Raw genomic sequence first — 12,965 nt, 5'->3', positions numbered from 1 at the left:
CATCTCATTAGACACCCTTGAGCTTTTAAAGTAACCTAGATCTGGGATCCTGCAACTTTGATGTACTTATCCTATCAGAAGCATTTTTGTCTTAAGGCCGCCACTTTCAGAATTTTTAAGCCCAATTATTCCTCATGATCTGTGAAACAACTTATTATATTTATCTCAGCCTCACTGGTTCTGTAAACCATCTGAATAATGCACTATTCCCCTGCTGAAATCCAACATTCTCTCTTTTGCCAGAGGCAAACCCTACAGAAATCAAGAAGATGTGCACAAAGCAAGGTTGCATGAATGTAGCTTCCATGTGCGGGTGCTTGTGAGTGTGTCTTTATGTAATTCAAATTAAACTGTTTGTTTTAAAGTGCATATTTTGTGCTGTTTTGTGAAGGTGTGGGATTTAGAAATGCTGAGTGCTTGTGTGTCCACAGTATAGAGGAGAATGCACACATGTAAAAAAGCTTGATACCGTAAAAAAAAGCATTGTAGAAGAATTCAGTGACGAACAATTGCCCCCAGATATGTGTTGAAATTACCATGATTTTTCTTCTCCTGAGGATTCAGATCACAAGCTGCCGCTCTTTAAACAGTTTAGAGTCCCCACTCCTAAAACTGTGACTTTCTTAACACTATGCTGCTGGTGTTGCATGATATGAAATAATGAGAATGTACAAATTAATTTACATAATTGTTGTTTAATTGCAGCAGCCCAGGGCGATATGGCTCCAGCAGCCCCTGCTGGTAAGTGCCTTGATGACATCTAATCTGAGGCCACAAGCTGTGCTCCAAAAATCCAATTTATTTTTGAGTTAGACGTCCACTAATCAGCAATTATACAGTTAAACTATCATAACCACAGAAAGACAAATGTTTGAATAAAAGCTTCCCATAAAGGGTGTTTAATTTTCTGATACATTTTTCTTGCTTCTGTCATTTTCAGAAACGAAGGGTAAGAAAAACACACTTCATTCATTCTTTGTGTTTGTGTGCGTGTGTCCCATTGATGTAACTGTCTATACGTCGTCATCATCATCTTCATCATCATCTTGTGCAATATAATGTGTCTTTCCCCTCATCCAGAGAAGCCAGCAGAGGAGGAGGGTAAGATGTAAAGAGTGAAACAAACACAGAAGCAGTGAACTTCTGTGGTGATGGAACTGAGTGTGGAGATGCATGATCCCCACTGTGTCACTGCCGCACGCACACACACACACACACACACACACACACACACACACACACAAACACAGTTTTTTTTTTGTTCTTTTATTGGCATCGAGAACATGTTATAGGTTTATTTTAAGCACCAGAGATGATAATTAAATTAAGCGTTAGGAGCCAAATAGAAGGTGTTTAATTTATGGGTAAGCAGCGGGGTGTAGGAACACATATCATACGTGTGTATTTGAGATCGAGTGCTCTCAAATCTGTGAAAGCATACTGTCACACAAATTTATCTTTTTGTACTTCAGCTACTTAAAAAAGGACGAGAGCTGAGGGTTTTGCCCGGTGAATCCCTCTCTTTATAAAACAAGAGTTGTTTATCACTTTGAGACGAGGAAATCGATTTACAGATACGTTTTACTCATCTTTTCATTTGACCATGAAGCTCACACCAGATTGCACACACTAAACCCTTCAGATTTTTTTCATCAAGATCCATTAATTATTTTCTGAGAAATCGCCAAAAATTTCTCGCCATGTTAAAGAAAGTGAAAAAAGAAATCCGCACCAACATTTTAAGAGTTCCTTCTTGACCCATTACCACATCAGTGATAATCTGTACATCTGTATTTGGTTTAATCTTGAACTCATAAACAAACCAACAAATGGAAATTTGAGAAAAAGTTAAAGTAGAAACATCCCAAAATAAAATGACTATTAAAAGTAAAAGTCCTGCATTCAAACCCTAATTTTAGTAATGATGCAGAAATAAAGGTAAAGTCACAGGCAGGAGAATGATCCCTGTCAGTGTGATGTTATATCATTGACTTATTACAGATGCATTTTGCAGAACGTTTGCAGCAGCAGCAGCAGTATTTCAGCTGACTAAAGACAAGGCAGTTACTTTCTAATCAGTTTGTCGATGAGGTTCAGTGTGTTACTCAACCTGGTGTAGGTTGGGAGATGATGCGGTTTTGTAAGTGTGAGGAAGAGGTCTGAGACAGAGTAAGGACGGCACATTTTTCCTCTCATTTCCGTTTCCACTGTGCCTGAAAAATCTTGACCTTTCAAGTCCCGATCCATAGCTGAGGGTAATGCATTCAGCTAAATGTTTGAAAAGATGCCGCGTGGGTTTGGCATCCCACAGCAGAGTATAGCTCCATGATATGCGAGCCATGTACATACATCGCACATGTATGGATGAGGCGGAATCACGTACCGCACTGCAATGTTGCATGTTTTCAATTTGTCAGGCACTGGAATACAAAATATTAACGTTTATGTAGATTTCCTCTGCCAGAAGCTTGTTAAAGTTATAAGCAACGAGTCCCCTGTGAATTCATTTTGTTGTACATTAATGTGCAAAGTCTATTTGTTGGAATAAATCAGTTCATAGTTTGGAGCAACTGCGTGAGCAAGAAAGTTGTACACGTGTTTCTGTGCGTGTGTGTGTGTGTGTGTCGCTGTCAGTAATTTTAGTGGAATTATTGCATAAACTTTATGTGGCTCGCTGATTAAATGTGTGTGTGTGTGCAGGTGCAATTAGGAGGTAGAGCAGTGAGTTATACCAAAGCTGAAACTCACGTTGTCTTTGAAGGGGAAAAGTGGCAAAAGCACAGAAACGCCCCCCCCCTTCACGAAAATTTATGATGGACCAAGTATCAAGGACAAAAACGAAAAGCCAACACCTGACCTGAAAAAACATGGCCGACAAGAGTTTGGTTCGTCACAGCTCATCTCATGTTTCAATGACGACCTAATCAGGCACCTTGCCAACATTTGTAAATCCTCATATTATGGTGCCCGTTGTGTTTCAATAACTCCACCTTCTTCAGAGAGAGTCAAGAGCACGTTTGTGTGAAAGACACCTAACATGGTGGGGGGGCACATTGAGAAAATTGAGGAAAACTAATTCTGAGATTTCTTGAAAAAGGTCACAATATTACGAGATTAATGACGTGATTAAGAAAAAAGTCAAAATATGTTTTATTAGTGTAAAATTACGACTTATGATAAGAATATAATGAGTTTTTCACGTATTATTATATTATTTTATTCTTGTAATATTACAAACTTATTCTTGAAATGTAAGCGGCCTGAATACTGCTTTGTAACATTGCGTAGTTACTTCCAAGAAAGTATCTATTTTGGGAGAAGAATGAACCCGAAAATCAGTGCACCAGTCTCAAAAGTAACATTGCTTATTAAATGTTCTTACTACACACATCATTTAGACTGATTTTATTGTTACAATTTCTTTTATATTTTTTAAATTGCTGCTGTTTCCCTTTCACATTACATCACTATGTCACTTTTATTGGGGGAGATACAGCCGGTTGTAGAGAGTGAGCGCTGCCCTGTGGCTTAAAGGTGTGTCAGTGTGTGTATGTGTGTGTGTGTGCGTGTGCGTGTGTGTGTGTGTGTGGGTGTGTGCGTGCGCGTTTGTGCTCATTGTAGCTTTACTCATCTGTTAAACTAACCCGCATCGATTTATCTCTAAAAGGATCAATATACCTCACAGAGCAAGTGCTGGTTCATGAAGCTGAGTGTTATTCTGTCATACACGAGTGTGTGTTTATGTGCAGTGTGCACACATGAATGCTTGTGTATGAAATGCTTGAAGAACCTCATGTTGTCCAGTCTATCTGCTTAACCTGTGCTTATTCTTCATTAACAGAGGCCCAGCCTGCTGTAGGTGAGGGCTTTGCTTTGTCATTAGAGTGTTTGTACTGTGTGTGTGTGTGTGTGTGTGTGTGTGTGTGTGTGTGTGTGTGTGTGTGTGTGTGTGTGTGTGAGTGTCTGTGTATGAAGATATTGCAGTTGTACATATAATTCGTCTTAAACACTGTCTTTAATCAAATCTTTGTTTAACAGCTTTTTCATTCATAATACAACACACACACACACACACACACACACAAACACAGACACAAATGCACACGCACGCACACACACACACACACACACACACACACACACACACACACACACAGTCTCAGGAAACCACAGCAGTACTATGGGAAGAGTTCTAACCCTCCATTGACTGATTTCCATGTGCCGACTTTCTTTTCATTCAGAGAACAATGAGTCTGGGGATGGTAAGAAAAAGACATAACTCACTATTTCCCAGCCTGCTTGTGCTCTCCGTTTTTTTCTGCCTGCAACTCGTGTGTTTGGGCATCTGATGGTCTGAAACTCTTCCTTCCTGAAGCCTGGGATTGCTCTGGTGACGGCCAGTACTTAGATCATCTTCCACTGTGCTGATTTAGTAATTATAAGGCTAATCATTTTTGCAGGGACATAGATTTCTGGACATCGAGAGCATAAATAACCACAAAATTAACTTTATTTTGGTAACAAACAAATGTGACAGAGTGCATTGCAGCAAATAGATGAAGGGAAGTAAAAGAAAAGGATGAAAGCAACGCAAACACACAACTTAAAAGCACCTCAAGTCACAGTCAGATGAACTGTCACATGAAACAAGTTGACAGTAACATAAATACATAAAATACAAATATAACACACAACAGAGTAGCCTGTGACAGCGACTTGCAATTAAAAAAAAGCTTTCAAAGCCATTAAAAGTAAAGTGATTTAATTGGTTTCACCAAAGCATCCATGGGAACGTTTGAGTATTTTAAATGGGAAATGAACTGATGACGTCTGGTTTTTGAAAAAAAAGTGATATATCCTGACTGTACTCCTGCTGGGTATATATCATGTTTGTGTCGTGTGGATAGAGCCTGACTGACTGTCAATCAGCCAATACGAGCCTTTTCACATACATATTGGTGTCTGCATTGGATTTTTCTGATATATAAAAAAATATATTTTAAAGAATTAACAATGCAGAAAAGATGTGCATTCATGCTGACATTTTATGAATTTTGTAATATATAAATATATCGGCTGATATATTGTTGTCAGACTTATTTCACTGGGAATCGCCACCTAAAAATCCATATCTATACTGGTTGTGCTCAACATGTGGATTTACTACATCATCCTACTGCTGGAGAATATAACAGCTCCGTGTAAGACTGCAGATTCTTTCGTTCATCATTTATAAGCTAACTTGATTGAGGGAATTTGAGACACAGTGTTTCCTGTCTGCTGGTGCTCTGATGATAAATTGATGATATACTGAATAAGTAATAACTGTGAAATTATATTACTATACATTCTATGTATAGGACTATCATTTATGGATGGAATGGGTAGATGTTACTATTTCAATACAGCAATACCCAGCATGGGGGTTAAGTATTAAATCACCTGGTATTTAACAGATTTTTCTGAGTCTATGAATTTCTGATCTTTTCCTAATAATTTCCTAGAAGCAGCTGTGTAATTTGGATTTAATTATAAGTCAAATACAGCGTTTAAACAGTAACCAGACAAATAATCAATTTCAATAACATGCTGAGTTAGTGCATCCAAGATTGTTTTAGTCAGTAAACATGCAATCCGTGCATGTACATTTCATATGTAGCTCTACGTGAAGAATACAGTTTCTAATGATCAGCAAATGATAAATCTTTTTGGGGGGTTTAAATGTTCTTGGAAATTTCTCCTCAAATCAACGACTGCTTTTAAACTCTCTAAAATGAATTGAAAATTATTTTTCTGATCCGATAACCCTGTCAGCAGCTGGCGACATGCCCCATACCTGTCATGTATAAAGTGATGGTGCTGTGGTTAAGATCAGTAAGTAGATGATAAGTTTAGGCCCAAAACTGACTGGGTTAGGGGAAGATCAGGATTTGGGTCAAAATAAGTTGGTTAAGGTTTGGATTAAACATTGTGGTTAGGATTTGAATGACCATCTCATTCAGGTTAGGACCTTCATCATTGTATAATCGCAATCGCAATTTTCCACATGCTGTAGGAGGGTTTCGTCTCTTGAACACAGACATATGTTGTTTTTGGGCATTTGCTGTTGTTGCACTGGGGAAGTCAAATTCCAATTAACTCCAAACTTGGTCTCTGTTTTCGCCAAAAATAGAAATCAAATTTACTTCTGAAAGTTTCTTGAATGGATCACTATATTTTGGGAGATGAATGATCCCATAAAATAAAGCTTTCCCCCTTTGCTTTTATTGTGGGTTGCATAGGGTTTCAGTCAATTAGTCTCGGTGGGCTTGTCCAAAAAAGCCAAACGTTCCCAGAGCCAAGGACAGCGGAGTTAAATTCACTTAGCAACCCTCATCCAGAACACAGCCAGTGTCCAATGTGACATAAATAAATAAGAGTGCAAACATTCAAAAGTGTCCCCTGGATACCATTCCAGGATCAGCTTCACCCACTTAGCATTCTAACTGAAACCTTTTAAATCATCCTGAACATCTGAACTTGGATCTGTCCTCAGGGGCACTTTTGATTAAAAGATCAAATTAACTGAGCCCATAAAAGCAGAGAGAGGAAGAGGCGCAGACAGTGTGGCTCTCTGAATTTATGGAGGTGCATGACCTTATTTGACATGTGACCCTGGATCCATTCTCTCAGAAACTGTGCGTGTCCAATGGATGTCCACCCGGGGCGCTACTCACTCTACTTGATTGGTGGTTCAATGTGGCGTTATTTTGTACCTATTGCTTGAGTATAAACACTTTGTTATGAAACTTAACTCTATGTCTGATTCAAACTGTGAAAGGAACAAGAGAAAACAGAAAGACTGCATACCTCTGCCACGGCCCAACAGTCCCCTTTATGAAACCACATTTAAATTCACTGGATCTGGATTTTTATTTTTATTTTATAAACACACTCATAGATATCAGTCCCTTAAATATGGCAGAATTCTTTCATCCAGATACATTAATTATTTTCTGAGAAATCAACGAATCAACGAAAAACAAAAGATCAGAATCCGCACCCTGATCCAGATCCGCACAAACATTTAAAAAGTTGACCTCAACCACGTCCTTCTACTAAGTTTTGTGGTAGGCCGTTCTGTAGTTTTAGCATAATCCTGCAAACTCATAATCTCCTTGGCGGAGGTAAAAAATTCATGTAAGTTACAATTCAGCGCAGATAAAGTGATATCTGAACACAATTTTTCAAGATGTTACCAATTAACAGTTGTGTGGTTTCTTTTTGGTAAAAGGAAAAAACAGGATTTGTTAATTGGAGTCAGAGGAATGTTTTTTGGAGTGTGAGAGCACGTTGATGGAACGTGTGAGTGTTCCTCACCTAAAGTCAAGATCAGCATTGGGCCAATCAATGTTTAACAGCGCAGCACAGTTACTGCACAGACTGACGTGTTCCCCCGCTCTCTCTCTGTCTTTCTTTTTTTTCCCCCTGCGATGCAGAGTTGCCTCCCGATGGTAAGAGAAATTGATACGCTAGCGTTTTTTTTCTGTAAAGCATCTCAACTGACAAGCAAACACCTTACAGAGGTTACATCAATTTACTTGCAAAAGAAACAAGTGAACGGATAAAAGAGCTGCTCGTTTTTTTTCATCGTCAAGATAAGAGTGTACAGCTTCAGCGTATTCTGTCAGGGTGGCAGCAGATTGCGGAGTCATCTCTAATGTGATGTCTTCCGAGGTGATCTGAGGAGTTTCTTTATTCCCTGGGGCCAGTCTGCTCCAGCGGCCTCCTTAGTCGCCTATCACACGTCAGATGCTCCCAAATGGTTTATACAATGAAACAGCAAAGGCATTACGTAGACACGCTGTATGGTTGTGCCTCATGGAAAGACTGTTGCTCAGTTTCAGTGTTAAATAACTACACAAAATGAATAGATCCCTGAGCTCAGAGGGTAGAATTTAGTGATTTAAGACTTCTCGTTTTCAAATAACACTTAACGATCAGCAAGTGTCTATTTTAAACGTAAAAAGCACCAGGGTTAAGAAGACTGCTGATTTGGTGGTTTGCTTGATCGCCTCGTCTTCTGTTGTCTTTTACAATCTGTTTGTTGTGTCTTTATCTGAGTGTTGAACCAGATTGTGTTTTCTTGCTTTAATCTGTCCCCTGTAATCCCTCCATATAACACACATGTTACAGAGCTCGTACCGGGGGAGGATCCTCAGCCGGCCGAGCTGACCGGCTTGTTTGTGTTGAAGCCGGAGAGCATCACAGCAACAAAAGGTGATCTGCCGTAAAAATCCTGAACTATTTCCAAAATGAAGGGAGTGGCTTACTTCAGGCCAAATTGTAGCTGGAATTCAGACAGTTAATCAATTTTAATTAATCGCTGCATTTCATTACTGTTCTTGGCAGGCAAGGACGTCACGTTTGTTGCTAAAGTGGACTCCACAAAATTAACAAGGAAGCCGATCATGAAATGGGTGAAGGGGAAGTGGCTCGACCTTGGTAGCAAAGCTGGAAAGCACCTGAAGTTTAAAGAGTCTTATGACAGGAACACCAAGGTGGGCATGTTCATACTGAATGTGTGTCTGTGCATTCATTGCTCCACGTAGATGTAAGGCTGTGCAAGCTGTGTGGCTTTGTGGATGGCAATGTGTGTGCAGATCAGTTGGTCCACCACTGGGTCCAGACAACAGACTGCATTAAAAGATGGACAACATGAAAGCTCACATACACGAGTGAAGCAAAAAATATCTTGATCTCCCCCTGCTGGCTAGCTGCAGTGTTCGCCTCCTCCATGTTAGCAGATAAGATGTGATATGACCTATTGATTGATGCTAGTTCAACTGTTTGGTTTAAAGATGACAACAGCTAAAGATGGCAGCACCTGTACCCGTACAGTAGGAGGAAGTGGAGACATGTTGTCCATCTTTGTACACTGATACACTTTGTCATTGGTACAGCAAGAAAAAAAACATTTAATGAATTGTCATGAAATTTTGTAAAGACATTGTCCTTAAAGGACATGAACCTCGAGCAAGGTGAGGACCCAGATGCAAACTTCACCTGTAGAGAGATCCTAAAAACAGTCTAAACAGAAAGTCAGTCAAGACAAGCAGAGGGATCCAAAACAAAAGGGGTAAAAAGGCGAGGTCAAAAAACAATGCTTGGTCATAAACTTACTCGGGATATCACAGAGAAACTGCTGGATCGCTGACAGAGAAGAGAAGAGAAGAGAAACACAGAGTAAACTAGATACAGGTGAAACTAATGGAGGCGGGCAGGCAATCAAGAAATGGTGGGAATGCAAAGACAGGAAGTGAAGTACACTGAAATGAAACACGGAAAGTAACAAAATAAAACAGGAAAAAAGTGTACAAAAGCTGAAAAAAACCCATAACCTAACTCAGACTCGACTGGAGAATCTTACTGACCTTTTTCTAACGTCACCTAAAGGTCAAGGATCAGTGAAATGGTTTTAAAAGTTTGATAGATAATCATGAAATTTGATGGTTTCCCAGTTAGAATGCTGACGTTAGAATTATGAGCCACTGTGCTACGGCCTCATAGAGCTGCAAGTATGGCTGTAGACTATTAATCTTTTTGTTTGGGATTTTTTTAACTGAAGCTGAAAATCTTCGGCTCGACAATGTATTAATCTCTGCAGTTTTTTCAACAAGGCAAATGTCCAGTATTATTGTTTAAAAGACAAAAAGGTTTCTGAAACCCCATTGACACCAATGCAGAGTTCCTCATCAAAGTCAAAAGGATATTCTAATATTGCATTCATGTATGCTTGTGCAGAATTTAATCAAAATGAGAAGAGAAAATGGGAATCGATAAACAAAGGACTTTCCCAGACAGCTAATATAGTGTAATTGAACAACTGTACAACTAATGAATCTCACAAACAAAGTAATTGATTTTACTATGGCACTAAGAACCATCTAGATTTTGTAATTATTTTAGTCAATATTTGTATATAGAACCTCAAACTAAATATAAAAATACAAACAGTAACAGTAGGATTTTTTAAACCATTTTCCTGTCCACCACAAGAGCTGCTTAACATACAATAACGTACGTTTTATCAAACTAAACCAAAAGATACTCCCCCTCCAACCATCTTGTATTCATTAACACAAACGTTTAAAGATTTGCTGAATTGTAAAAAAGTACATTCATAAAGATGCAGAAACCTATTTTCTTGTTTTTGCATTGAATTTAGAGAAGAATGGTTGAAAATAAAATGGAGGGAATGATGAATACGTAATGAAACAAGCTGCACCGACCGTCTTGCTGACTGAGCCATCTTCGAAGAATGGCCGAAGTTGCTCCTATGCCTTAATCAGCAAAACATTATCAGTCAAACTGTGTTGCCTTTACAAAACTGCACATGTTTGTGAGCACGTACCGCATATCTGTGCATGTACTGTATGAGAGTGTGTGTGTATTGGTGTTGATGGAATAACAAATCCCATTCTCTTTCCGTCAGATCTACACTTATGAAATGAGCATCATCAAAATCGTGGATGGAGACGCAGGTGGCTACCGCTGCGAGGTCAGCGCCAAAGACAAGTGCGACAGCTGCTTATTCGACATCGCCGTGCAGGGTAGGTCCTGAGACAGACACTTAATCACATTATTGTCATCTTCCATTCAGCATATCCACCATTACTACGTAACTGGCTTTGTCAGCCAAGAAGTCAGTGAGTGCGATGCACATTAGGTCCTATCATTTAGTGGCCTAGCGAGGTCATCAGTCCATTATTCCTTTGCTGCTCAAGCCTGCTGTGTAATGAATTAACCTAGCCTGCATTCTCACCAGCCTTTGTCCTTCTGTGTGGTTTCAGCTGCACAAGAGGAGCAGCAGGACAACATCTTGGAGTCGTTTAAGCGATCGTGAGTGTCAGCGTTGGCGAGGGCCAACTCAACATGTCACCCGTCACACTGTCTCCCTTATGCTCCTCTGTAGATTGCTGCCTCTGGGCATCTGTCAGTCTCAACGAGTCTCTGCGCATGTGTTTGTCTATCCCTCAGTTGTAGCTGACTTTGTACGAGTCAGACTGTCTGCCATCTTTCTCTTTCTGTCACGTCTGGGTGCGTCTCCCGCCTTGCTGGTTTGCTTCACCTAGAGTCCCTCATGGTTTACTGTCTTGTGTATTTCATCACATCTTGGCGACAGTCTCTGAAGGGACTTTTTTTTTTATATGTATCTGTTTCACTCAGTCTATTTCTGTCCCTGCTTCTCCCTGTGCAAAGTGCATCTATATGTTTCCTGGGACTGTGTAGCTTTTTAATTAGTTTTTTATTTTAGCTGTTATGTACTGTACGTGTGCTGTGTGATCGTAAATCAGCCGACAGCTTCGCACTGACAGCTCGAGTCTCCATATTTGTAATTTGTGTTTAAAAATATAATTTCCTTTCCCCATTAGAGCTTGATCATATGGGCACAGGTAAGATGAGAAAAAACAACATGCAACAAGACAGCATCATATTGTGCTTTGGACAGGATGTCAGTGTGCTTATTCGCAGAGAGGGATGAGGTCGGTGTGATAAATGAAAAGTGAAAAGTTGGTTAAAACTCAAGTATGTTGCTGGAGAGAGAACTGATGAGTGTGTTAAACACCTCTTATGTGGAGGTCCTGCAGCTCAGTCTCCAGATGGTAAGTATGAAGGATCTTATTTCCAATTTGGTGCTCATCTTTGTGTATATTCTAACATGTATTACAGCAGCATAACCAAATACATGTGGTCTGACACCACTCTTTATGACAGTGATTCCTAACAGGGGCTACTTGTACCCCACAGGGTACCTCTGTAGTTGCCAGGGGGTGTGCGGATAGATCTTGAATAATTTGATGAAATATAAATAATTTATCTAAAAGATATACTCGTATTGAATTAGGTGAAACACTACCTGTTGCAATTTAGAGAAATGTAGCAAGTAATCAAGCTAAATCTAAATGTTAAGCTCGTAATAAAAAGGTTGAAATATATCATTAAAGTAACAGATGAATTGTTAAAAGCATAGGATGATAAAAGGTTTCAATAGCTAAAAGTAATGGTTAAATATTTAAAAGAGACTTAAGGGGTTAATGCTTGATATAGATTAACAGATAAATGTAATCTATATATTGACAAAAGTATTGAGAAGCGAAAAATAACAGATAAATTGTTAAAATTTAGCTAAAACTAATAGATATTAAGTTTGATTTTATTAGCTGAAAACACCTAAATGGTTCAAACAGATCTGAACAGAACAAATCTTGAAATGTTAGCTAAAATGGTATAGAAATCTAAAGATAATGGATATATTGGATGTAATGTTTGAACGTGTGAAATATAACAGCTAAAAATGACATACAGTAAATGGTTGAAACAGATTTATGTTGGCTTATAAATTAAATTAAACGGATAAATGGAACAAATAGCAGATAGCTAAAGGTAATAGGGTCGAACTTGTTAGCTAAAAGTAACAGCAGAATAGGTTAGCAAAAAATGACATACAGTAAATGGTTGAAACATATCATGTATAAATTATTGAATGCTAACGTAAAGGATAAATTATTGAAATGTAGAAGAACTGGATAATCTGTCAAAAAATCAAAATTTAACAGATACATGGTTGAAAGACATAACAGATAGTTAAAGGTAATATGTTCAGAGTAATTAGCTAAAAGTAACAGCAGAAGAAGTTGGGTAAAAAGGGCAACATAGAAGTAACAGATAGATTAAATAGTTAAAAGTAATGATTAAAGAAAAAAAAAAATGTAAATATAAGGTTAAATCGATGTTGAATAATGATTGAAATAGACAACAAAATGTATGGATCTGTGATTGTGATGGTTCATTTGAAGGGCTAGATCAGATAGGTTGGGAACCACTGCTTTATACATAAAGCCTACTCACTCATTATTTCTCTGAGGTCTTTCTAATCCAGCCTGTAATGCATATGTCTCATGTCTGAAATAGCCCAAGCTCTC

At 38.8% G+C, this 12,965-nt stretch overlaps 1 protein-coding gene across 1 annotated transcript in view; it reads left to right on the top strand.

Annotated features, from left to right (window-relative positions):
- Nucleotides 1-12,965, top strand: part of mybpc2a (myosin binding protein Ca) — a 55,861-nt gene that overhangs the window by 16,574 nt on the left and 26,322 nt on the right. The window contains exons 2-8 of the mRNA XM_034592822.1: nt 706-741; nt 941-949; nt 1,081-1,101; nt 8,176-8,259; nt 8,392-8,540; nt 10,475-10,592; nt 10,833-10,881. Of these exons, the coding sequence (XP_034448713.1) occupies nt 706-741; nt 941-949; nt 1,081-1,101; nt 8,176-8,259; nt 8,392-8,540; nt 10,475-10,592; nt 10,833-10,881 (466 nt within the window). The remainder of the gene's footprint in view (nt 1-705; nt 742-940; nt 950-1,080; nt 1,102-8,175; nt 8,260-8,391; nt 8,541-10,474; nt 10,593-10,832; nt 10,882-12,965) is intronic.

The sequence above is a fragment of the Hippoglossus hippoglossus genome, chromosome 8, assembly GCF_009819705.1.
Source record: "Hippoglossus hippoglossus isolate fHipHip1 chromosome 8, fHipHip1.pri, whole genome shotgun sequence".
Taxonomy (NCBI): domain Eukaryota; kingdom Metazoa; phylum Chordata; class Actinopteri; order Pleuronectiformes; family Pleuronectidae; genus Hippoglossus; species Hippoglossus hippoglossus.
The sequence above is the reverse complement of the archived record's forward strand: the minus strand, read 5'-3'. Positions and strand labels throughout refer to the sequence as shown.